Genomic DNA, 26886 nt, shown 5'->3' on the forward strand with positions numbered 1-26886 from the left:
ACACGCATGCACGCATACACACGCATACGTGCGTGACTTCTATTTTGCATATCATTATTCCAGGGTAATCATAGAGAACAATCTTGGGGGTTTTGGGGGGAACTAAACAGGTAGCCCTTGATTGTATGATCAATAGTCTCCTGAAAGTTGTGTACAAATTTAATATGTAGACTCAGCCAGTTGGTAGACCTCATTTTTTCTGAACAGACATCTTAATTTTGTCCTCTCGCTGCCATCTGGGTTGTTTTGATGGGTCACCGTATCCAGGCTCTGCCTCGGGGTGTTTAGCCATCCCATCCCCTTTACTCATTTTGCTACTTCCTTTGTCTTGTATGGATTTGTGTTTATGAATGCTGTCTTCCAGAGTGTTCCAATTCCCAGTGACCTTGACAGGTGCAGTCATTAAGTACGTATGCGTCCCATGTAGTTTTTGCTATACTGACATACTCTTGAGTATTTTTCAGAGACCATAGAAGTGCTCTTCTCAGCCAGCATTTTACTCACTTAGCTTTTCTGGATGTGGGTTTATGTCTCCTGTACTGAAGTTTAAATACCCAGTGATTGTTTACATGGTTTATAATTTGGCTTCCTGTGTGGACTTCATGGTGAGAGCCTGCACGTGAGCCACGTGGGAGGGGGTATTTGTACAAGATCACACTTAGCATACACAAAAGGAAAATGTTTACCCTCATGAGTGGTTTTGCTCTTAAGATCCTTGGTGAGGAGGGGAGATTTTCTTTTTTGATATAATTGGCCCATCCATGCTAGTATCTCCCCATATCCTGCTGAATTTTAATATATTTGCATTCTTGCCGATAGAGGACTCTCATCTAAAGAGAATGCAAAATATATTACCTTCCCACCATTTTCTATTTAGGTAGAATGGAAATTCCAATGCAGACTCTCTGTCATTAAAAACAAATCAAAACCAAAAGCACAAAACCACTCATCCAAGAAGCAGCACTGAGAGATGTGTGAGAGATGGCTAACCTTGTACTAATTTTCACGCCAAGGTGTTGGTGCTGTTTTTTTCAATGTTTCTAAGTAATTAGGCTGTTTTGTCATTTTAAACTTTTTTTTTTTTTTTCTGAGAAAGAGAGTATGCATGAGTGGTGGGGTGGGGAGGAGCAGAGGGAGAGGAAGAGAGAGAATCTTAAGCAGGCTCCACACCCAGGGCAGAGCCTGATGCAAGGATTGATCTCACAACCCTGAGATCATGACCTGAGCCGAAATCAAGAGTTAAACACTTAACTAACTGAGCCACCCAGACGCCCCCGTCATATTAAATTTTTTAACATTGATGGTATTCAAAATTATTTATCTTTCCCTGAGTCCTTGGAAATCATTTGGTTGAAATTTTTTGAAGCCAGCACATATCGGATAAACTATGGCACATGTATACAATGGAATACTAGTCAACAATGAAAAACATTTGAGCAGTTTATACAGAGGACCACTTGGATGGGTTTCAAAGGCATTGTGCTGAGTGAAAGATGTCAGACGTCAGATGTCAGGTTTGCATACAGAGTGAGTCCGTGTGTAGAATATTCTGGAAAAGGTAAGGAAGACAGGTAACTGATTGCTGTGGGCCGGGGATGGTTTAACTCCAGTGGGATAGCATGAAAGAGTGTTATCGGGGGAGAGAACTGTTCTGTCTGGATTGTTGTGGTGGTGCCACAAATATATACGTGTCAAAAATTGTAGTTCTGTACACATACGCCAAAAGTCAATTTTTTTATGTTAACTTTTCAAAAGTAAAATAAAAAAACAGAGTGCTCGATTAGGCTTGTTGAGAATAGCAAAAATGCATTCTAGTGATTGTGGGATACCAGGGATTCCTATGAGGAAAATCGTAATTGTTCTCTTTTTAAAGAAAAACTCATTGATGTAGTTACTAGGTTTACAAAGAAGTGAAATCATGTGACTTCTACTCAGCGGATAATACGTTAGGCTCTATGCAGAATGGAAGGGAATATTCAAGGTTATGTGTCCCCCAGCGGCCATAACTTGGTCCTCAGTGCCTACGTAGCATTTCCTCTCTCCTTTATGGTGATCACTTTCCTTCGTTGGTGTGTATATATGGCGTGTGACAGTTACGGTGGCTGTGGGAACCATAACTTTAAGTTCTGTGACTTTTCTGTGAGTAAAACCAGCCATAATATTGAATTAATGTCATTCTTCACATTTAATTTCCATGTTGTTGTAAGTGGAAGACTTATCGCATATTTGAATAAAAGCTCTGTGTTCATTTTTGATAGCATGTAAGTGGCGGTGGTTATGTGGACTCATTTGGTCCCTTAATTAATGTTATCATTTAGAACAGTAAGGCCAATTTGGGGGAGAGCGTGTTTGGTGTGCCTTCTGAGGGGTGACAGCTTCAAAGCTCCTAGCCACCCACTGTTCTCCTTGGCAATAGAAGATTCTGGACCACCACGATCTTTGGCTCTTTGGCTAATAACTATGCACTCTGAATGGAAATTTTGAGCCCAGCGCTGGTAGCTTTGTGGAACTACCTTCGAACAGGCTTGATGAAGTGGAGCATTGATGTATTTCCTAAAATGGGAGACATTACTGATGGGTCTCAGGCTACACAGGATCAGACAGCAGATTATACTTTGTTGGCTCTGCCCGTGAATACGTGAACCGTCTCTATTGGCTTTGTAAGTCAAGCAGAAGAGTTGCCAAGCTTCCAGGAAATAATAGTGTGCGGTGTAAAAAGCAGGAGGGCAAATCTTTAGAAACTGGGGGAGTTGAGTAAGGTTCTGAATAAGGTTCCTAAAGCAGTCTTCAGGTAGTCCTGTCCAACCTACCTGGGTGTGTTTTTACATAGAGCAACATAGGAGGTATGAAGAGCCAGAGGGGGAGTTGAGGAGAGAAGGCCCTGCTGGTGCCCTTTTTCCGGTCTGCTAACTGGCCTCCCATGCTGGGGCTCAGGGCTCGTTTCCTGGCTGGGCAGCGGTGGTCCTTCCAGGGTCGGGGGCCTCTAGTGACCTCAGTGCTGGGAGCCCTAGGGGAAAGGTTGAAGTGTTGGAACTCACCCTTGATCCTGGTGAAAGATTATGAAGTAAGTGAATTACATTCACAGTCAAGGGACAGTAGGGCTGGGATGGGAATACACCAGCCAAACAGGAACATATCCAAAATGCTGGAAGACCGTTAGCTCACTTCCCTTCCATTCTGCCTTTCCGTGCAGACAGCCATCCTTATCTCCAGTCCAGAAACCTTCAAGGAGTCCAAGAGCTCCTCTGGACCCTGCATTTGTGCATATAAGACAATGGACATGTCTACTGTGTCCTCCACTAACTACTGACCATTGCCCATTTCATTGCCCTGGGGGATTGTTTCGTAGGTATCATGAATTAGGAAACCCACACACCTTCCATTCTGAGACCATCCGTTCCGAATTTGCATTTCTTCCTTTTTGGTTGGTGATTGTATGGACTCAATGAAAGTATGGTTGGAGGGAGGTCTCCCAGCTCACGTTTTGAAATATTTCCTCCTGAGCAACAAACCCAGTTCTCCAGCACGTGATCTGTCCACTTCTCGTTGGTGGCAGAGGGCCAGGCAGTCCCACCCTGCGAGGAACCGGGTGGGGTGGCTCTGCTGCTCCCATTGCATTCACCAGAACAAAGCTGCTTGCGTGCTAAATCCTGGATGAACTAGGGATAACTGGAGCAGCCTAGTGGTAGAGCAGAATAACAGCCTTACCCAGGCTCTGATCGCTGGCTAAGGTGGCAGAGAGGCTGTAGCCAGAGGGGCCCCACGGGATCAAACTTTTATTGCCAGGACTTGCCACCCGTGCGGCCAGGCAGCCTGCACACTTGAACCTGAACACACAGACGGCAGACTCAGAGGGAAAGACCCGATAAAGGATATCTCTGTAGGTTGATACCGTTTTGCTTTTTGAAAGCGGGATTTTTTTTCCTTTCTTTTTTACAGAAGCTATGTGGAAGTGGTGATCTGAACGCTTCTCTGACCTCCCAACAATTTGAAGAACAATCTGTGAGTGACGTTCCTTAAAAACAAACACTAGAGGAAATATTATTTCTTCTCAAATGTGTGGATCTGTATTTCCTTGCCTGTTTTTAAAGCACACGGACCCGTACCCACCTACAAAGACAGGCCTTGCACATTAGAGCTGGAAAAGATTAATTCAGGGTCTATCGATCTGTCAGACTGGGACCGATTTTTCTAAAAATACAGAGCAGCTATGCAGCTGAGTGGGACAGTAAAGGAGACGAAGCCATTCTGAAATGCTTTGAAACCCGGATGGGGGAACTTTCAAAAGAAGGTTGTCAAGGGAGGCCCAGCCACAAAATCGATTAATTGAATGTCCAATAAGTGAAAGATAAATTACTTTATCTGCCCTTTCTCTTTGGAAAGACAAAAATTTGAGCTAGTGCAAAACTGTAGTTCAACACTTGACTTGGATTCATTGAATATTCAAAAATGGACTTGGAGTTGACCTTGTGGCCCGTAGGAGTAGATGCATTCCTGGACAGGGAAGTAAGCCGTGTTGAGGGGAGGCAAGACTGAGGGTAAATGGAGGAGACACCACAGTGCGGGCCAGGGAACAGAGGAAAAATATGCAAAGGGGAGAGCACTCAAAGTGTGTCACATATGGACATGGGAGGGGCAAGCGCCCGACGGACATGCGGGCCCAGGAGGCTGACAGCGCAGTGGTCGTGAACGGAATGTTTTTATGACACGTGGAGGAGGTGTGCCAGAGAGGAAGGGCTTGGTGGGAAGGGGAGAAAATGAGGATGCCACTTTGCATCTGAGTGTGGACACATGTCTGCGGGACACATGCAGACACCACAGATGCTACTTCCTCCAGCGCCACCACGAGCTCTAGAAGAAAGAATCCTGCAGGAAATCACTGAGCTTAAGGGTATTTCAGATACTGGCCTACCACTTGTGTGATTTTTTTTTGGAGGGGGGAGAGTTAATATTGCAAAGATATTATCAGGAATTCTGATAAACTCCCACTGGGGAGAAACATAATGGATGCGTTAATAATCACTGTAACCGGGTCACCAAGGTGGGGGATGGGAGATGAAGCTTGAAGATTTGCCTCTGTAGTGACTTTTACTTTTGTCCTGAAATTCTCTTCCTCGGTCCCCAAACAGCAGACTGAACTTACTTCTCTGTCCGTATAGATGTTTGGGGAAGCTGGCGATGGCCTGAGTAACCTGCCCAGTCCTTTTGCCTACCTCCTCACCATCCACCTGAAGGAAGGCCGGAACCTGGTCATCCGAGACCGCTGTGGTAAGCCCGGCACTGCTATGCCATCTGTAGCCTGCACACCCGTTTCTCTATTCTTGTCTCTACATCGTTAGGCCGCCTTTCTCTTCTGCAACGGAGCGGAGCTCAAATCGACACCTCTTATGTTTCAAGGCCTTTGCAGCAAAGCTTTTCAATCCACTGACTCTTATTGTCCTTTACTGTTATTAAATTAATAACAATAATGATAATAGTACTAATCACATAAAGTTGTTTTTAAGGAGATAAGGCCACTGTAACAGCTTTACGCCTGGCATAAAGCAACTGCTTAAGAAAATGTTCCCTTGATTCTACTTTAATTATACATAAGAAAAGATGTGAATACGTCCTTAGTGTGATGCCATCAAATGTACACATAGATGGAAATGCCCTTTGAACTCCATGCCCCTCCTGCCCTGAAACCCACTGGGCTTCCCTCCCTCAGGATAACATCCATTATCTGCATATGATTTGATTCATTCACTTTTTCTGCCTGTTTTTGTGCATTTACACACACACATAAATACACATGTGTATATTTTAAATTAAAATACTGCAATGTCCATATAATTCTGCAGTAAGATTTTTGGGCTTCACTAAATGTATTCAAGACTATGTTTTTCCATGTAAATATATCTCCTTTCTTTTGCATACTCCATAATATTCCATAGTATGATGTGTTATTCATTTGTTTCTCTACTGGCAGTTGATGCTTTTTCCTACTTTTCTAGGATTACAAATGATACTGTGATGAGAACCCTTTGTATGTTTTCATACACAGATGAGAATATATCTTATAAGAAATAACATGTGTTTAAGAGCAGACAGTCCGGACAGACTGCCTGGGCTCAAATCCTGCCCAACTCCATTTACTGTTGTTTAAGAAATGTTCCTTGGCCCCTCTGTGACTTAGTTTCCTCAGCTATAAAATGAGGATAGTAATAGTAACCTTCATGAGAGGCTATTAGGAGTATTGAAGATAGTAACTTCTATAAAATACTTAAAACTCTGTCTGGCTTCTAGCACTTCACGAAAGCTAACTGTTGTCAGCAGCCAGGACAGAACCTGCAGATGGAAGTCAGGATCCAGGGGATGCACACTCTTAAATTTAGGAGATCCTGGCAAATTGCCCTCCAGGAGGAACGAATATGCCCTCTCTTACAATATGTTTACAGTTTCCCCACCTCCTCACTATCGCTCTTAGTTTTTGGCAATCTCATAGGTTGGGTGTCGACTCGCCTTGTTTTAATTTGTACTTTGAGGATTATCACGATAAAGAACGTGGTCATTTGTATTTGCTTTTCTGTGAGTTTCTTTCTGTAACATTTGTCCAGTTTTCAGTTGGGCTTTTTCTTCTGTTTGTCATTCTTTATAACTTTCAGCATTAACAGTTGTTTGTTACAGGTTGCAAGTATTTTTTCTCTCAGTGTGTTGCTTATCTTTTATTTTTATGTCTGTTTTTGTCCTTCAGTGATTTTGCATTTTCTTGCGGGCAAATATATTTGAGTTTTGTTTATGGTATTTTTTTAAAAAAATTATTTTGTTTCGTAAGGAGGAACTTTTTATTCTAAGGAATTGAGTGTTTTCCTTCAGGTCTTGGGTAGTGTGTTCTGTTGCTTCCTTTTTACTCTGTTCTGGAACATGAAATGGAGAAAGTGCCTCCTAGACCCTTCTATCTGTCCTCTATGTCTGCTAGCTTTTCTTTCTCATTCTTCCCATGACTTTTCCTTCCAGGGTGAATTCCTCCATTTGGCCTTCCAGCTTTCTCATTTTCTTGTGCATCATGACCACTGTGCTATCCCATCCATGTATTGAAGTGCCATCTTTTAAATTTTCATATCAGCTTATGATTGTTTCATAAGTGAGATGATGCCATCTTGTTTTTGAGAATATTAAGTATACATTTAAAATCTCCTGTTCGGTGCTTTATCCCTTAGATATTCCAGTTTGTCATGTTTGCTGCTCGTCTTACTGTGTGTCTCTGTGTCCCTGTCCTGCCATCCATGGATGCTATTTTTGCTTACTGTGTCCTGTCTTCCCTGATAGCGAGGAGGGCTGGGATATGCGACTGGACAGGCTGAGCTGGTAGTTCAGGCTTGCTCCTTCCCATTCCTCCCAGTTATCACTAGTTCCTGTTACCACCTATCACCTAAAGCTTTCCTCTCTGGCTTACTGCCCATGGTCGCGGCTCATGCTTGCATTCAAGGGCTCTTGCTAGTCATTGCTTGGCACCAAGGGGAGAGGACGGTGCTATTTCAGCCAGCTGGTCTACATATGCTGTGCCAGCCAGTGACTCTGATAGTTTCTCTGGCTGTCTTCTGCTTCCAGTATCTCCTGCCTGCAAGCTCAGAGCATCCATGATTTACCTGCCATGCACCCTTACATTCTCCCACCTGACCCTGCTTCTGAAAACTTTTTTGCTATGACTTGCTTTTGCTCATGTTTTAGGTGATGAATTTATCTATCATTTCTGATCTCACCTGACTTCCATCTTTCAGGCTACATAAAATATTCCCACTTTTTTTTTTTTTAAGATTTATGTATTTAATTATTTGTTTAAAGAGAGAGAGCACAAGTGGGAGGGGCAGAGGGAGAAGGGGAGAAAGAATCTCAAGCAGACTTTGTGCACTGAGCATGGAGCCCTATGTGGGGCTTGATATCATGACCCTGAGATCAGGGTCATGAGATCATAACCTGAGCTGAAACCAAAAGTCAGTTGCTTAACCAACTGTGCCACCCAGACACTCCTCTACTTTTTTTTTTTTTTAAACAACATTACCTCTCTCTGTCTCTCTTCTTCTGTCTTTTTTAATTTTTTCAGATACAGGATTTCAAAGTAGTGAAAAAATATCTCATTTTTTACCTGTTGGTAAATTGTGTTTTTTATCAAAATCATAATTTCTTATCTATCAATAGTGTGACTTCCAGTGTTTTACGACTAGTGTGCTATCATTATAAACATATTCATTTTAATAAATACATCTCTTCTGTTATTTTTAATGATTTGGTCAGATAGCATTTCACACCTGAAATAACATCTAGGGAACAATCATAAACCAGTGTGAAGTTACCTCCCGCAAAAATCCTCACTCTTGCTCTGAATTTGCAGAGTCCTGTGGGTGCGTCTGTCAAACTGAGATCATTATCAAGCTTGTTTTGTGAAAGCTTATCTGGAGCGGGGAAGTGTGCTCCATGGATAGTGCATTTAACTTTACTAGAAAGAAGGTATTCTGAACCTTTAAAAAAACATATTTTGTTTTAAATTTTTGGAACTCCTCTAATAGTTTGTAACTTCGGGATGGGCACAGGCCCTGGGCCACTTCTACAGACCAACTACCCTCTTTCCAGTTGACTCACCTTTTCTGGATCTTTCTCCCAGAGTGAGTGATTTGGCTTCCCCACCCTTGACGTCTCATAATGATAGACTTACAGCAGATCCTTAGTAGATGGTCTGTAAACTTAGTAGATGATGAAGAAGACATTGTGCACATCAGAAAACGACCAGAAGAATGGGGTGTGTGTGGTCTTGCTCCATACCTTGCCCTTTTAGAGGCAGAAGAGAAACTGTAGTCTGCACTATCATCCCAGCCATTGTCATCTCTGAACAGTTTCATCAGAGTTAAACATCTTTGGCTTTATCTTGTGTAAACTTAATATGATCCAAATATAATACCTAGTAAGGCTTCTAGGTCATAAACTGTGCTGTTCCAGCCCCTGTATCTTTTGTAACCAGTAGTGATTGTTCTTGTCTGTTTTCTTTTATTTATTGGGAAAGTTAATCATCAGTGAGAAAATATCCCTCTCCCAGTCAATTCTTTTTCTGTACTTGGAGGTGTGGTGGGACTTCCTACACGGTGACTCTATTCATTGCTGCCTGATTTTCGTAAGCATCATGTTAGTGATCAGGGAAATGTTCCAGAGACCACGCAAGGCAGGATAGCATTCAGGTGAGTGCTGTTGACTTAGGCAGGAATCGTAACTACTATCACACATGCTTCCACTCCTGACTCCTTGCCTGGGACGGACATTCTTTATCAGCACAATGATATTTTCTATGGGACCCAACCCAGCATCAGAATTTTATCCAACACCTGAATTTTATCCTTTGGACCAATAGTTTCCAAACTTGAATGAACATCAGGGTAGCCTGGAGGGCTGATGAAAACACACGTTGCCCACCCCGAGAGTTTCTGATTCAGCAAGGCTGGGGGTGGGGGGCGTGTGTGTGTGTGAGGATTTGCGTTTCTAACCAGTTCCCAGGTGATCCTGTGCAGGTGGTCCAGAAAGCACACTTGAGCACCATCGTTCTGGGCAGCCATGGTGCACCAGTATGTGTTGGCACGTGAGAAGAAATATTGGCTTCTTCTGGTAGGTAGAGTCTACTAGGCACTATATCTTTTCCTTGTTACAAATTCGCTCTCCAGCATTCTTAATTTGCATTCTCTGACCATAATTTAATTTGGTATTAGCCTAATTAACACAATTAGATACAGAGTACTGTATGATCTGCCAACATACTAAATACAAAAGGATTTTTGGATTAGCCACAAATTTACCGTATTTACTCTACAAAACATGCCCTCCAGTTCTGTGGACATAAGCTTGATAGCCGATTGATACAATACTAAATATCCTTCAAGATTCATCCAGATGTCACTTCTTTGTCGTCTTTTCTATTTATCACAGACACAAGTTCTCTCTCATCTCAAGCCTATAAAAATGTCACCTCCCTGAAACAGACGCTTTTACCCTTAATTGGATAAATGACCAAGTTGCCCTATTAAGATATTAGCGTTATATTAGCTGAATGGCTGTTTAATTCATCTTTGTACAGACTGTGCCATACTGATGCTTTACACATGGAATGCTTTTCATAAATTTTAGTGCTTCCTTAAGGAAATCCGCCTGAAGCACTGGACTTAAAGAAAAGGAATGTTAAAGGCTGTAGTAAGAAGGAAAACGTCTTTGCCAAAAGGAAGAGAATTCGGTCACTCTCTCCTTTCCTCCTTCACTTAGCCAGCATGGTTGAGTCCCTTCCCCGCGATGAGCACTGCGCTGCTTTTCTCCCGGGACCTGGTGGTGAAAGTCAGGGAAAAGTTTCACATGATTTTAGAAATGCAGGACCTCACACAGACCACCTGCTTCGAAGGCCAATCCGACAGAAGGTTGAATCTGGAGACTGAAGTCCAGAGACTAAAAATGACTTACCAAGGTCACGTAAGGAAGCAGCAGGTGGGGCAGCACTCAGAGCAGCCTGGGTGGCTCGGGGTAAGGGGGGCGTGCAAGGAGACGATTGCACATTACAGCCTGCTTCCCAGCTTGGGACCTCCTATGGCAATTCCCTCCACCTCTCTGAAATTGAGTTTATCCATCAGTAAAATGGGCATGATGCAACTTGCCTTATAATGGAGTTGTTAGAATGAACAAAAAGGAAGTAGATATAGCATAGAGCCATACATATAGAAAACAGCCAATAAAGGATAATGCGGGTTACTGCAGTTATTAATGAATGATAGTAATGAGAATAGCATATATTCCTGACTCTCAGGAAAGAGCTTGTTCCTCTGTTCCACGTCAACGTCCCCATCGTGACCTTGGGACTTGGTCCTTAGCCTGTGTCATTTAGTTAGACCCCCTGTGTCCTCTTTATGCTCTCACTGCAACATAGGGGTTGGTTTGTATTTTGTTTTGCTGATAGTGAATCATGTATTTAATGTTTAAGCCTAAAATAGAATAGCTCAAATTGACCAAATATTGAGTCTCAATTATGACAGGCGGGCCTTTGGAGTATCGTTGAAATGTTTCGTGCCCTTGGCTGTAGAGGAACTGCTGTGGGATATTTAAGTCAGTTGCACAGTCTCATTTTTGAATGTTTAGGGAGAAAAACCATTTTTGATGAATCATCCTCTGAGGAAAGAGTTTGGTATTTTCTTTAGATTGTTACATAATCAGTACCGCTTATGTAACTTTCTGTCTAGAACACGGGTTGGCAACTTTTTCTGTACAGGGGCAGAAAGTAAATATTTTTGGATTTATGGGTCATAAGGGCTCAGGGACAACTGCCTATCTCTGCTGGTATAGTGCCAAAACAGCCATTATCTTTAGATCCATTTTAATGATTCATTTCCTTTTTGGTCACATAACTGTATAACTGAAGCGGAAAGAGAGAAATCATTGAAAATATGACTCTTAGGTACCAATAACACATCGTACAAACTGACAGAAGTTATCCAGAGTACTATATCACAACTTGTTTATTATTTAATGTTTTCTAAAGTGAAAAATGTTAGTGGTTTTCCAAACAGCCAAATAGAAATCATTTTTGGTCAGGATTAGCATCTAAAGATATGCAAAGTAACGGTCCAGACTATGTTTCAATACAACTTGATTTACCAAAACAAGCAGTGGGCTGGATTTGACCTGTGGGCCAAAGGTTGCCAACCTCTGTCTTAGAATATTATGATCTGATTTTGGAGTTTGGCTCCAAGAAACTGCTTTGCGTGTAGCAAAGTAAAAACTTGATTTAAAATAAAGGAGGTATAATCTAAATGTAGGGAGCGATCAAGGTTTGAAGATCATATTTCAGTTGAGGTAGCTAGGAAACATTTTAGTACTATGACCTCAAATAATGAAAAAAAATATCTGGAGATATTAGGTGGTAAAAAGCCATTTTTTTCTTTATTTTTTATCGGGCAGTAAAGTGGAAAGTCATGGTATCTCTCTTAGGAAAAGACATTTCTGACATCCCTCAAGAAACAGCCTTGGGGCACCTGGGTGGCACAGCGGTTGAACGTCTGCCTTCGGCTCAGGGTGTGATCCCCACGTTATGGGATCGAGCCCCACATCAGGCTCCTCTGCTAGGAGCCTGCTTCTTCCTCTCCCACTCCTCTGCTGTGTTCCCTCTCTTGGCTGGCTGTCTCTGTCTGTCAAATAAATAAAATCTTTAAAAAAAAAAAAAACAGCCTTACAAGGAGCTTACAAAGTTTGTGACTGAGGATTGGAAACTTTCAGTAGCTTGGCCCATCCGGAAACAAGTGGGGAGAAGCCTCTCAGACACCACAGCACCCCTCTCTGTTATGATGCCGTCAGCCAGGCCTGGACAGCGGACTTCCCTCGTGTAAAGAGTGCTGTGGACATTTTATTGAAATCTCTCATTTCTCTGGCTCAAACACAGTGCTGCGTTGTTAAATAGACAAGCAAGGGGGAATATTGAGATTTTCTGGGGTTTTTGGTGAAGTTTGTTAAACCATAAACTTGCAAATTGTTCTTTGGGCAGAATTAGGAGGGAGCTCTGGCTTTAAAACAGTGGACAGGTTTAGCCCTGGGGTCCAGAGCATAGTGTTACGTAGTTGGTACCCAGCACATCAGAGGGTCTTTTGTTGTCGACTGGTCTATCCCTTGTACAGAATACGTAGGCATGGTGTGTGTGTGTGGGTGCACTGAATAAACCCAGCAGAACCTACAGGTCATTCAAAAGGACTGAAGTTAGTGGGCGACTAGGAACTCATCGCCATGAGAGTGCCTCTACCGCCAGGTGTCATCATGGACGCAAGAATAGCACCTGGGAGGCTGAAAGGATTTAATTAGGTTGTGCGAGAAGCGTGGCCACGCTTCGATGATTGCCCCTTACAGGTCATTTTCTAGCTCTTCGTTCATTTCCTTCTATTCCTTGGCAGGTGGTGTTTTAGCCTGGCCTGAACTCAGTCCAGTATTGGGGAGCTCGGTACTTATCAACCAGCCCCCTTCTTTTCCAAACGTGTGGGCTGCTATTGTGGTCTTTCTAGGAATGAGCCTTACTTGAATGCTGTCAATGTCCAGGCGTGACCTTGAGCTCGCCTTCTTGTGCTGTCTTTGGGAGGAAAAGCATAGCATCCCCAGCTCCCTGCTGTCTCCCAGTTACTGCCTATGGCCTGGGGGTAGGTCTTTGTGGAAGCCTGGCTCCTGCCTTGTCATCTTATTATTTTTTTTTTTCTCTACTTCCCTTTTTCTCATCCTTGCTTCTTCCTTTACACTCCCCATTTCCTTCCCATTTTTTTTTTTTTTTCTCTCTCGGAGGTTCCACTAATGTTTTTCACCAAAGAAGGCACACACTCATTTTGGTTTCTCAATCTAAAGCTAGTAAGTCTTTCTGATGGCTGAGTAATATCCCATTGTATAAGCAAATAATCAATCATGGAACATTGCATCAAAAACTGGTAATGTACTGTATGGTGACTAATATAACAAAATAAAAATCATGAAAAATAAATAAATTAATTAATTAATTCTCTAGCAGGCAAAAAAAATAAAGCTAGTAACTCTTGGGGGTCTTATCTTTCTAGATTGGTAAAAAGAAGGAAGATGATATGACCAATTTTAAGTCCTCCTACTTCATAATGAGGCTGATGCATAGTTTTAAGTTGGACTCAGTTTCTGCTTGTAAGGAAATGTGGTCAAGAAGATATTTTTGGGTCTTAAAGTTGGCCCTGCTTTCTAGGCCTGGGGTGAGTACCGCTCTGTGACATGGGAAGGCCTCTCTTATCCTGGGAAGAATGCTCAGCTCAAATCCCATCAAAACCTAGAGCACTGGGGCACGTGGGTGGCTCAGTCATTTAAGCGTCTGCCTTTGGCTCAGGTCATGATCTCGGGGTCTCACGATCGAGCCCCGTGTCCGACTCCCTGCTCTTCGGGGGAACCTCCTTCTCCCTCTTCCTCTGCCTCCCACTCTTTCTCTCTGTCTCTTATGATTAAATAAGATTTTAAGGAAACACACACACACACACACACACACACACACACACACACACACACACACACACACACACACCTGGAGCATTAATCCCTGGAAAACAAGAGCCCTTGCATTAAAACCGTGTTTTTCCTTGATGTGAAGGCAGTTAAGGTAATACCTGCCCTGCCCTGGAAGAACACTGTATTGCTGATGCCCTCTGGTGGCCACTTTGCAGTGTTGCAAAAGGGACAGGAAAGTCCTCGGAAGTTCATAGTAACATGATCAGGGCCACAAAAATCCCTTTTGTGGGTCAACTGAGGGTTGAGGGTTGATGGTTGTTCTTTTTGATGTGAGTTTTAGACGATGAAAATTCAGGACCCAATTCATCTAGCAAACTTCTCTCTCTGCTTTTCCAGCAGGGGTAGATGGTCGACCTTTGTTTTGAGCGTAGTAACAGGTTTGTTTGCACGTTGCAGAAAGAATATGTTGGATAAGTCGTTTTCCTATTTGGAAAGAATGATTTAGACAAAAGATTAAAGAGGTCCCACTAGTGTGAAAAGCCTGCCATGTGATAGGTGTTTAGTAAATTACTGATCTGCTACCAAAATGTTCAAATGTCTGGTACCTCTGATTTCAGACCTCCTTTCCTTTTGCAATAGCAAATAGGCTAATTTTTATCCTTTTAATTTTTTTTTATGATTCTATATTTCTTCTTTAAAAAGAAAAGATACCCTGGTATTAGAGCTAGAGGGAAACCCATTGTCCTCTTTGCAGCTGTAATTGAGGGACACATGGGATGTTTCTAGAACTGAGGAACAGCTATATGGCTTCCTGGCAGGTGTGTTCTGAGTGGTGTTAGCTTCTGGACAGCTCTGCTGAACCTGGGCCGGACCCCCAGAAGTACTGCTGTGTCCAACAAAAACCGTCTTTTGCTTTTGTGTCATAATACAGAGTTTTGGTGAATGTGAGTCCTAGACCCTGGGTGCAGACCACCCGGGTTTGGGTGCTGACTCAGATACCATCTAGCAAGGGTTGTGAAGATTCACCTGGTGCAAATGCTTGCAGGGACACAGGGGATGTCGGTGGGGTTGGAAGAAACACAGTAGCACACAGTAAACAGTAGGTATTATTAGGACTGTGTCTAGTTGTCTTTATTCTTGTTGGCATTTTATTTTTGCATTTTCCCTCCGGGAAGGGAAGGGCTCATTGCATTTCCACCAGTCTTCTAATGACCTTTCTTCCCAGTTTCTTGATCATTTGTTTTACCTTTTACATATCTTTCACTTTATCTCTCTTTGCAACAGATTGTTTCCGAGCCCCACCTGCCACCCTGGCCCGGCTCCCCTGCCCCCAAGGCGGGTGCAAAGGGTGGTGGTGGTGAGGGTGTTTTCTGAGACCAATTCCTACTTTGTGTTTCTGCAGCAGCAGAAATGAAGGAAAGGCTAGTTTTTAGTGATTGGAATGGGTTGATGGTTTTATTTTCCCCATCTTAAATTTGATTCAGAAAATGGCCCTCAAATTTCATAGTGACCAACCTGGGCAGACATGGCATGATGGACAGCATCCTCCTGTCACTCACTGAAATTATAATATTAATATTATTATTATTATTTTTTACTGAATGTACCATACCTGATCTGGTATTTAAAGAATCTATTTTACTTTCTCAAGTAAATAGGGTCTAATGTTAACCTGCTTGATCACCTGCTTTTTTTCACCATGCGTATTTCTTCCCATATGATAAAAATTCCATTTTGAGAAGAAATGAGATTAATAGAGTACATCATTCTTTGTTTAATCGATGTTCCAGTTTCTTTCAACATTTTTATTATAAGTGATAACGCAACATGCAAATATCCTTGTGCCTAAATCTGGGTGTAACACTTTCTTTTTTATTTCTTTCCAGATGTGTTGTGTCCCATGATCTGAGCATTTCAAGATTCTCATTATAGAATTGTCAGCTCACTCTTGAGAAATATCTCCCTATATGGCTCACCCACCAATAGCATATACGTATGGTCTCTTTCCATTTCTCACCTACACTGTGTGTAGATTATCTTTGTTAATTTGATAGAGAAAAAGTATTATATTTGTTTTGATTTTTATTAGTAATTTTGGTCCCTCAGATGCATTTGGTTATGAGCTGTTTGCTTCTCTTTTGTGCAAAGCCTGTCCCGTCTGTAATTGCTGCTCATTCTTCTCTTAGGGAACAGAATTTGCCATTTGCCTTCTAAGTTGTTTATAAAGTTTTGTTGCAAAAATCTTTTCAAGTCTAACAATCATTTCTAGAGAATTTCTTCCTTTGTTTTGATACCGACAAGGGCCTTTCTGTCTTGAAAGGGATACATACCAACCTATATTTATTCTCTTTGCTGTTTTGTTTGACATTTGTCCTTTATCTCTTTGATCTGTCTCAAGTTTATTTTGATTTCTGGCTCAGAGTAGGAACTTAGATTTACTTTTTGCCAAATGGCTATTTAATTAGCAAGGACTAAATATTCCTTTCCCTGATGATTTGATTGCCACTTTTTAATTGTCTATTAAAATGCAATACGTATTAGGGTTGGTTCTTGGATTTCTCTTTGAATCCTACGGATGTGTTTTTTTTGTTCAGATGCCAGCACCACACCAGTGTTACTGTATCAAAAGATCACAATCAGTACTCTTGCAAAAATTGGGGTTGGCTTCACGTTGGAGTACCTTCTCTGAACACCAGGTGGCGTGAGATCACTGGCATGCTGTGTGGGAGCCACAGAAACACAGCTGGCCAGAGTATGAGCGAACTTGAGACTTTCAGAAATGCAGACACCCCTCCTGAATCACAGGTAGTGGTTGGCTTTTCTCCACTTGTTGGGTTTGATAGCCTACCAAGCTCCCTTAGCAAATAAGTGGAGCTGATTTTTGAAACCCGTTTCTGTTGATTCCTTTTTCAGTTTGCACAGGGCGTCCCTTGGTTGGCCATGTGTGTCCGTATGGCCTTTAATGTGTTCCCACACCAGAGCCCTTTCCTCTGGAGATTTCTGTTGTATTTTGTTTTGGGATGCTGTGTCTCCTGACCAGCTTATTAGAAGGTCTTGATACCCTCCCGTTTTATAGAGTCAGCTAAGCTATTCGTTCAGGGGGATCCCATCCCAAGTCATATGAAGTGCTTTGGACGGAGACCCGTATGTTTCCTGCACCTGTTGCACGTGACAAATTGCCTTACATCCAACTGCAGATCATTGACTTGAACTTAATGGAGCGCGTCTTCCATTGGTTGAACGGGGCTTCTCTGTAATGAGTGGTTTTATCAGTTCATTTCTGTTTCAACGTACCATGCGCCCCATCGCATGCTGTGTTTTAAGTCGTTCTGTTTACTTTGTTTCATTGTGACGTTGATCTGGTGTGTTCTGCTGCAGGGTGTGTGGGTGTTCTATGCAGAGAATTACATTCAGAGGGTGTATCATGCATCACACCTCAAACACTCACAGCTCACACCACACTGAATTTGAGGCAGAGAGCACAGCATGCAAAGGTGAGGGGTATTAGTCCAGAGACCATCCCCGTGTAACAAGTTACCGCAAACCTTAGCAACCCCACGCCACCACATGCTCGTGAATTCTGGGGCTGGGAATTTCCACAAGGCACGCTGCGAATGGCTTCTCTTGGCCACATGCCGTCTGCCATCTCCGCTGGGAAAACTTGAAGGTTGAGAATGACTTCCCTGTTGGGAGTGGTCATCTGGGGGCTCGAAGGCCTGTTGATACCAGTGTTGGGAACCTGGGATGGCCCGCTGGAAGACAAGGTCTGTTCCACCCGAGGCCGCTCCGTGAGGCATGGTGCCTCGGAGTTGTCACGCCTCTTATGTGGCCGCTGAGGCTCCAGGACACAAGGCAGGAGCCGCCTCCCCTCGTGTGGCCCAGCCTTGGAAGGAAAACTGTGTGACTTGGTCCACACTGCTTTGGCTGCAGCTGTCGCCCATTCAGAGGGATGGGACTGGTTATGCTTTAAAACTGCTCTAGTTATGAAGGCTTTGCACGGACTTGGATCTGTATCTGAGGCTTGGCTCTGGGAACTCACTCACTTTCCTAGTCTTTAAAGCAACAATATAAATAGTGCTATCCCTTGCAGTTTTTGGAGGGTTACATGGGAGCATGCCCATCATTAATGTTATTACAAAGCTCCAATCGGTTGTCTCTTCTCCATGGAGGCTGCTGTCTGTTTCATTAGATTTTAAATTTATGCTCAGACAATAGCCTGGGCTGAGGACATTTTTAGGATTTGTATGAAGAGGAGGGAGAATGTTAGGGTATTAATCATTGCGTGTGCTTTGGCAGTGTGGATTTCTGGAACACCCAGTGCTTACCAACGTACAGATCTGGTAGGTTGTGCCCTTTGCAGGGACTCAGGGCGGTTACATTCGTTGGTCGCGTGGCTAACTTGTCTTCTTTTTTCCCTGACCCACTTTATGGTCTCTTTATATGGCTGTGTCCTGGTCACTGCCTCCACTCTCCTTTTTTCTATGTTGCTAGGCCTTTTCCTCTCTTTATCTGGGCCCTTCCTTGTTTGATGTTACAGGGACCATTGTGCACGATGCATGAAACAGAAGTTCCCACCCCTGATCTGACAACATGGGTGCAAACATCTCTCAATGCCCACTTCACCAAAAGCCAATTCATGCAATAATCTGTTCACCAAACAGTCCATTTACTGATTTACTGAATCCGTCAGTGTATTGACAATGTTTTCCTTTAATCCATATTTATAAATTGGTATGTATAAAGTTATCAGATGAGAACTTTTAAAAACAGCTGAAGGTCACTAGGTCATATTCATTAATTGGTTTTTGAAGACGGAGTGAAAACGCAATTTTAAATATTTAATTTGTCTCAGGCCAAAAAATAAAGTAAATAAAGGGGAGTGACTAGACATGCCATAGCCTAGGCTGCAGAGCCCAAAAAGGGGATGACTGAGGACAGAAAAGAAGAGGATATTAGGGGGAAGACGGATGGGGAGGGAAACCTGAGCGTGGGGTAAGTGGAGCTGAAGAAAGTTTAGGGAGGCCATGGTGCAAGAGGGGAGTCTGAAGGTCCTAGAAGGACCTTACTTCCAACAATTCTATTATGTCCCATTTTTACTCAATACAAACTTATAAATAGTCAAAAATAAGCAAGTTTTGGTAAATCTTTATAAATAGTTAAACAAGTTTTGATAAAACAGGTATTTTCAGATCATTGATCCCATTGTAAGTTGGTCATTGGAAATTGTTTCAGATACTAGATTTTGGTAATTGCATTACCGTTACATTGCAGGGTCCATCCATGGGCAGGTCTTAACCAAAGTGCCATTGGGGTATTTTACATGGCAGGCTCCCTTAGAAGAGAGGTGTCTATCATATTCAGGAGAAAACTCCAGGAATAGTTCAACTAAGATGTGGTAAGTGGCAGAACACATAGAGCAAAATGCTAAAATGGTGGGTAGGAAAGTGTTCTGTGGTTGGTAACAAGAGAACAGCTCCAGGAAGCATGTGGCTGCCATTTGCAGAATGATGGGTGAGGGTGATTCTGGGAATAAGCATGTTGCCTTCATTTAATTGTAGTGGATAAAACAGGGCGAGGAATTCGGCTAGACTTGAACATAACTGCTGTCTTAAGTAATACAGAGTTTGCTCTACAGAGGAAGAATTGTTTCTTCTTTCCCATGTGACTGAGGAAGAATGCCCTCTGAATTCCCCTAAACGCTCATTATGGTCCCGAGGTCAGTCCAGAATGCCGCCCTTGGCAGGACTTAATGTAGAAATCTCAGCTTCACCGCTAGGGGGCAGCAGCAACTATTCAAAAATCATCCTAGCTCTTTTTCTGGAAAGCAGTTCTGGCTCTTACTTAGCTAGCTGGCCTCAAAGAAAGTCAGTGCTTATGGGTCCCCTATAAAAATGGCTCAGGCTTGGTTGTTTTCTGGCAAGGAGAAAAATTCTGAGTATGTGTAATATTGGGAAGACTCTAAATGTATGCTTATAAATAGTTTGAATAGTCACTTATTACTCTTAAGCCAGAGGATAAGGGAAAACATCAAATTTATACTTTTCATGTTTCCAAATACTGTTTATACAGGATGAGTTCATCGATGTGTATCTCAGTTTCCCTAAAGACTTGGCAAATAATTGCTGGCTTAAATCAACTCTTAAGATCTAATAAAAGTTATCAGATACTATAAAATGTGAACTTAATATAAAAATGTGGAGATAATTTCTTTTCACAAACAAACAACTACTCTGAGAAATGCATTTAATTAGGAAACTTTTCTAGCCTGACAACCTTTCTTTTGAAGAAACTGTATGGGTAACATGTTTTTACTTGGCAAATGAAGAGGTTTTTGCCTACAAATATTACTTTTGCATGGGTTTTTATTTTGAATCAGGAATGCTAGTTTTTAAAAATTATATTATATATATATGCACAAATATACACATAAATGACCATTAAGCTGATTTATAGAAATGTATTTATGGGCACAAAGGAGACTGATAGGTTATTGACTGAAGAAAGCAGATAAAAATATAATATGAAGCCTGGTTCCTTTTTTTTTTTAAAGATTTTATTTATTTATCAGAGAGAGAGAGGTAAAAATATAATATGAAGGCTGGTTCCTCTTCTTAGGGATTTTATTTATCAGAGAGAGAGAGAAAATGCATGAGCGTGTGCCTGTGCATGCTGGGTGGGGGAGGGGAAGAGGGAGAGAGAGAGAGAGAGAGAGAGAGAGTCTCAAGCAGACTCCTTGCTGAGCGCAGAGCCCAAAGCCAGGCTTGATCTCACAACCCCAAGATCACGAGTTGGAAGCTCAACCGACTGAGCCACCCCGGTGCCCCAAGGCTGGTTCCTTTTTGTGAAAAGTATGTGAGTGTGTGTGTAAAGTCTAGGTACATATCACTGTATTACTAGATGGTAGTAATTTTCTTTCTTTTGAGTGCATCTTGGATTTCTGCTCTTTTTTTTTTTTTTTTACCATGGCCATGCGTTATATTACAAAAAGCAAAGAGAAGTTGTTTATAATTAGAACTTCATTACAGATTTATTTTATTTTCATATTAGATTGATTCTTTAGCCAATCAATGTGATATGGTCTGTCCTAATCACTTCTGTTACTTCTGACCATTTTTTTTTATAACTCTCTGAATGTGGTAGTAGATAAATAAAATGCCAAGAGAAAAAATATGGTTCTTGATGACTCTCTCCTTATGGTAGACTTGAGTTATTCTGTGACGTTCACACTGAGCTGTCAGTCATTTTCATCAGATTCTATTTGCAAAGTGATCTGAAATTTTCCATGAATAACACGAGGACTGTAGGTAGGGTGGTAGCCAGTACTCATGAATACTTAGTGCTGTTAATTTTTAATACAATCCTTTCTTTCCAGGAAAGCTCAGATTGTTTCAAGGAAATGTTCCCAAACCACATGGAATCTTGTAAAATGTATGTAAGGAATTTTCTGTTCAACTTCTGCAGAGAAAAGGTGATAGGAATTTCACAGCTTCAGAGATGGTAATAGAAGGGACATTACAGAGACAAATTGGTACATGTTATCTTGGATAGGTAAACTAAATGAATATTTGATTAATACTGTATATTTTGTTCTGTACTCACCCCTTTTTAAATTAATTGAGTAGTAATACTAAAAATAATAGCAATTGCTGTGGGACTGTCTCAGTAAATGGCTGGAGTCTCTCATTGAAGTATATTGGTTCATTCAGTTCTCGAGATAATCCTAAGAGGTTGGTATAATTTTTTTAAGATTTTATTTATTTATTTGAGAAAGAACAAGAGAGAGAACGAGAGAGAGAGCCCAAGTAGAGGGGAGGGGAAGAGGCAGAAGTCGACTCCCCACTAAGCAGGGAGCCCAATGTGGGACTCGATCCCAGGACCCTGGGATCATGACCTGAGCCAAAGGCAGATGCTTCACTGACTGAGCCACCCAGGCGACCGAAATTGGTATATTTTTTATAAACAGGTGAACATAGTAAGACATAAGGAAACTGAGTAAAATTGCCCAAGGAAGGAAGTGGGATTTTACTAGAAGGAAGTTATGGAAAGGAGAGTATGAGATTTTCATCCCCATGCCATCTTACTTCCAATGTCATCCATTCATCGATCACGTATTCTAATACCTCTACCATGCACATTAGACGAGTTTTGGGTATACATCTTACTTTCTAGAGCTTTGATTTGGAGAAATCTAATATTATGTTCATAGATGCTCCTAGTAAAATAAAATGATTTTTATGTTGAAATAATTTTCTGAAATACAGGGTAGAAAAGTTTTGAGCTGTTAGTATTGTTGTTGTCGGAACATCGTTCTTAGCAGAGGTCAGTGTTCTGCTCTACACTGAAATTCCGAGGAAGTAGTGAACAGCTTCTCCCAGTGGTTTTTGACGACCTAACCCTTTCGGTCCATGGGAGCATCCCTCCAGGTGAGCTTCTGTGGAGCACGGTTGGTGAAGCCCCAAATTGCCTCCTCTTGTGGTCCGGGTGCAGCTTGCTTCTCAGCTCCCAACTCCCCGGGGTGGCCTTATCTCAACCACCAGCTTTTCTTGCTTTCCTCAATTTCTTCTGCCACCTACATTATAAGCAGCTGCCAGATTTATATTTCTAAAGCTAGGCTCTGATCATTTTTACTCTCCTGTTCCTACCTCCACCTGACTTTCCTTCCCTCCGCATGCTGAACTCATTCCAGATGGATGAAGGACTTACGTATAATAAAGGAAGAACTACAAGATCAGTGGAAGGGAACATAGCTGAGCTAATTTAAAATCCTATAGTGAGGAAATTTCTTCCGAGCAGAATGTCAAACTACAAAGCCATAAATAAAACTTTGGTAAATTTGACTAAAACAAAAACAAAAAACAAAAAAACAAAACAAAACAAAAACAACTTATTGCAAGAAATAGCTTAAGCAGAAACAAATTATGACAGGATTTATAGGCAATGACTGATTTCCATAATTAAAGACTCATTCAAATCCTGAAGCAAATAACCATGAGATCTTAGAAAAATAGAGAAATAATATGAATGCGAATTTCCCTGACAAAGAAATGCAAACGTAGGTCACTGAAATATGAAAGATCCTAAACTTTACTCAAAATGTCAGAATTAGAGAAAAATAGAGATATCATTTTTCCACCTGCTGTTCTTTTAAAATAAAGGCATATAACATCCAATTGGGGGAGCATGCAAAGAAACAAGTACAAAACATACATTCTAAGAGGCAATATAAATTTGACAAACTTTGGAAGAATAACATGACAGTGTCTATCCAAACCAGAAAAAGTTTGGGTATTCATGTGGCTGGCAGTTCCAAAGTTAAAAATTCCCTCTGAGTATACTTGTACACTCCAAGAGAGTCATACAAGAACACTTATTATAGTCTTGTTTGCACTAATAAAATTGGAAGTGATGTAAATACCCATTATTGGGCAGCTAGTTACATAAGTAATGATAATTTATGCAGTGGATTATAAAAAACCCCTGGTGAACCTGTTTGGCTTTAATTGTGAAAGCATGAAGTCCAATGCATGTAAGATGATTACATTCAAGTTAAAATCATTTCTTGTATTTTTTTCCCTATAATAAACTTAGGATACCAGCCCATTAGAGGAACGGGAATGAGTAAAGTCTGAGAGAGTAGAGAATCTCTTTTTCATTTCATACCTTCCCAACACCGGTGCATGTCTTAGATGTGTGTTAAGAAATTAAAAAACAAAAAACAAAAAATGAAAAAGAGCAGAAAACACAAAACCACCCTATAGTTCTTACAGAACAAAACTAAACTCCTTATTTTGTTATTTTAAAGCACTTTGGCCTCCGACTCAAACCTACCTTTTAGACTTTATTTCTCATTATATTTTTTCCACTTACTTTCTAGATTGATTGAAATGCTTGCTTGGCACCACACAGGACTTGTCATTTCGGTCTCCTCCCTGCTCTCCCCCAGCTTCGATGCCAGTGGCTCCTGCTAAAGTGACCTCAGTCCTCCCCCGCGTGTTCGAGTCCGCTCATCTCTCAACCAGCACCTTTTCTTTCAACCTTCACGGGCACCCCAGCTAGAGCTAATGTCTCCCATCTGGGAGCTAGTATCACCCCTGAGTTCAGTTCTGTTTGGACGCTTACCTCTTGGGCCTTGCGTTATATTTATGGGATGCCTGCTGCTGGCCGGGTGCAGGAGACTGGGCGCAAGCAGGCTCTGGGACTGATGGACCTTGGTGACCCCCCATCGTGCCTAGCACCCAGCCTGGCTCTGACGTCAGCCGTTAGTGTTTGTGACACGTGAGCAATGTCAGCAGGCTTGACAGACCCTCGTGTCATAGAGCAGGAGTAAGGACGGCCACTCGTTGCGGTCACGAGTATAAATTGGTACAGCATATTTTAGAGGACCAGTGAACGGCTGTTAGTCTGTCTCGGCAAGCACTGAACCCCGTGTGTTTGGAGTGCAGCATGAAACTCAGGCCCTGGGTGCTTAACACCTTGCTCTTCTAAATCTGAGCTGGTGTGCGACCGCCATTGGGTCCACATGGCAGAATTGGGGGCCACGCCAGGACGCAGGCGCCCGTCCGGCCTCCTAGCTTTCTTCTCCTCCCAGACTGCCACGCTCCCTCTTTCTTCCAAAGAGCCTCATTGTTTAGGAAGCTCCCCATGAAAAAGGTTAAAGTCCACTCATTCAGGCGTCATCTCATCATTTGTATAAGCGGGGAGTTGCATTCCTGAGCCACCGACCCCTTTTCAGAACCTGCCTAGTTGAGATGTCATTTCCCTGACAGGGAGGCACTTAGGCTCCGAGAGAAAATCACAATGTGCTCCCCCTTTTCTCAGATTTTCCCTAACAATTAATGCCACACTAACTTGACACCCTCTTTCCTTGTTTGGCTTTGTAAACCCTGGGTCCCTTTTTCTATTAATTCCAGACATTAATATTTTCTTTCACGCAACTGACGCCATTCACCCGTGAAACCGTTTGAACATTATGTAGCTGTCAAGATGCCTGGGGATTACCCAGTATGCTTTGCCTGTGAGAAAGTGACACCACCGAGGCCTGGTTTTGAGATGTTTATTTTGAGAGTACGCTGACAAGCATGAAGGCCCGATCCCAGAGTGGCAATTTCATTTAATTAAAGGCCCCTTTTTATTAGTTTTCCCCCTGCTTTATATATATATATATATATCAGAATGATGGTTAAAATCTGACTTGCCAGTGGTGTTCTCATGTTCTAGAAAAGGGAGTAGTGGGGGGAGATGGCTCGCTCACTCACTAGTGACGATGCCACTGGATGGCTGTGGATTCACTCCTTCTTACTGTCCTGGTCAGAGCTGCCAGTGAACACCAGGCAGGTGCATGTGTGTCTCTGGGTGTCCAGGTCTTGAAAATAAAGACTGTCAGGGGGGGCTTCTGTCCCCGTGTTGCCAAACTTCAAATGAGAGAGTCGAATACGTATGTGAGTACGTGCACATTTTCATTTCTTCGTTTCAGAGTTAGAAGTCTTGGAACACCGGAAGGCTACCACCCAAATTATACCTTGGGTCATCTGTGAAGGCTTCTAAACAATGTATATTATCTTGCTTTCTAGGGAAATCTCTTTCTGTTAAGATAGTTGGGGAAGGTATCGCACTTGCGTTCATGTTTAATATGGCAGCGAGATAGAAACAGCAACAAAAAGGGAGCTAATGCAAATAAAAGCCTAAGGTAATGAAGGATGGGTATTAATGATTTGGTCAAGGTTTGCCACGGAGTAGCCTAATTAATTATTGAGATAATATCTTTGGCTATTTGGGCTTGACTTTATAGCAGGAATTCACGTCCATAAATACATGGGACCTGTGTTGGAGCTGTCCACGGCACCTGAGATATATATCAAGGAATATATGTTGGTCTTTGTACACTTGTATATGATTGTTTCGCAGTTAATTCTAATATCCTAACTCCTCACATTACGTTTTTTTTCCTTTCTTTGTGGCGTTATTGGCTGGCCTTCATTTCTCCCCTCACTGATTATTCATTCATTTGTGCCTTCTTTATTCACCATTCACCGGGTATCAATGCACAAGTATGTCCCAAGCATGATGGTGTACTTGCAGCCATGCAACACACACATACAACACATAATTCACGGTTTACGTTTACAGGCTTCCCCTCCACCCCCCAAGCTGGTCTGGAAGTGGGGAGGAGGACTCCTCATCAGCCCTTCTTTCTTACTTTGGATATGGTAGCTGGAGGAACATTATTCATTCTTTCTGGCGTCTGTTTCAAAGCTCCCAGGGAGGAGCTGGGCGGGTCAGGGGTGTTGGCCCTGAGGCCAGCTGAGGGCCTGGCTGGTGTGGCTTTCAGCCCGCCAGGGCGAGACAATGTTCGCTGGCTTTGCTGCAGGTGCAGGAGGCGGCAAAGAATGGCAACTTTGTCAATTTAATCTCTGTGCCCCTAGTTCTAGTCTTGGTCCTGTTGCCCTATCTTTTGAGCCACTGGTTCCAGAGATTGATTCATTTATTATGATTATATTGGAAAGTAGAGTTCTGTGGAGTCAGCCATCTGGCCGAGTGTTTGAAAATGGTTTCTTTCCCTTTTCACAGACTTGCTGCCATTCTTGGGAGGGGTGGGTTTCTCCCCAGGACTCCTGACACTGTCGGCTGCTGCCGGTGGATTTTGTTTCTGGAATTTTTGTGGGTAGGGTAGTGATGACATACCCAGAATGAAACAAAACAGAAAAAGCTCAAGGAGCCCATTTGTATTCTACCACGAAAGGCAAAGTAGAATCAGTGATTTACCCCAAATTGTTTCCTTTTTTCTCCTCTCCACCTCTGGGGCCTTCAATCCCTGCACAGGGAGACATTTTTTCTGGGTATGCTCAGTGAAATGCTTTGAGCCAGGGGAGTGTGGAAAGAATCTTTACTTAATGG

General features: G+C 42.3%; 1 protein-coding gene across 1 annotated transcript in view; it reads left to right on the forward strand.

Annotated features, from left to right (window-relative positions):
- Nucleotides 1-26886, forward strand: part of MCTP2 (multiple C2 and transmembrane domain containing 2) — a 234536-nt gene that overhangs the window by 39159 nt on the left and 168491 nt on the right. The window contains exons 3-4 of the mRNA XM_002926690.4: nt 3940-4002; nt 5160-5268. Coding sequence (XP_002926736.1) covers nt 3940-4002; nt 5160-5268 — 172 coding nt within the window. The remainder of the gene's footprint in view (nt 1-3939; nt 4003-5159; nt 5269-26886) is intronic.

The sequence above is a fragment of the Ailuropoda melanoleuca genome, chromosome 9, assembly GCF_002007445.2.
Source record: "Ailuropoda melanoleuca isolate Jingjing chromosome 9, ASM200744v2, whole genome shotgun sequence".
NCBI classification, from domain to species: Eukaryota; Metazoa; Chordata; class Mammalia; order Carnivora; family Ursidae; genus Ailuropoda; species Ailuropoda melanoleuca.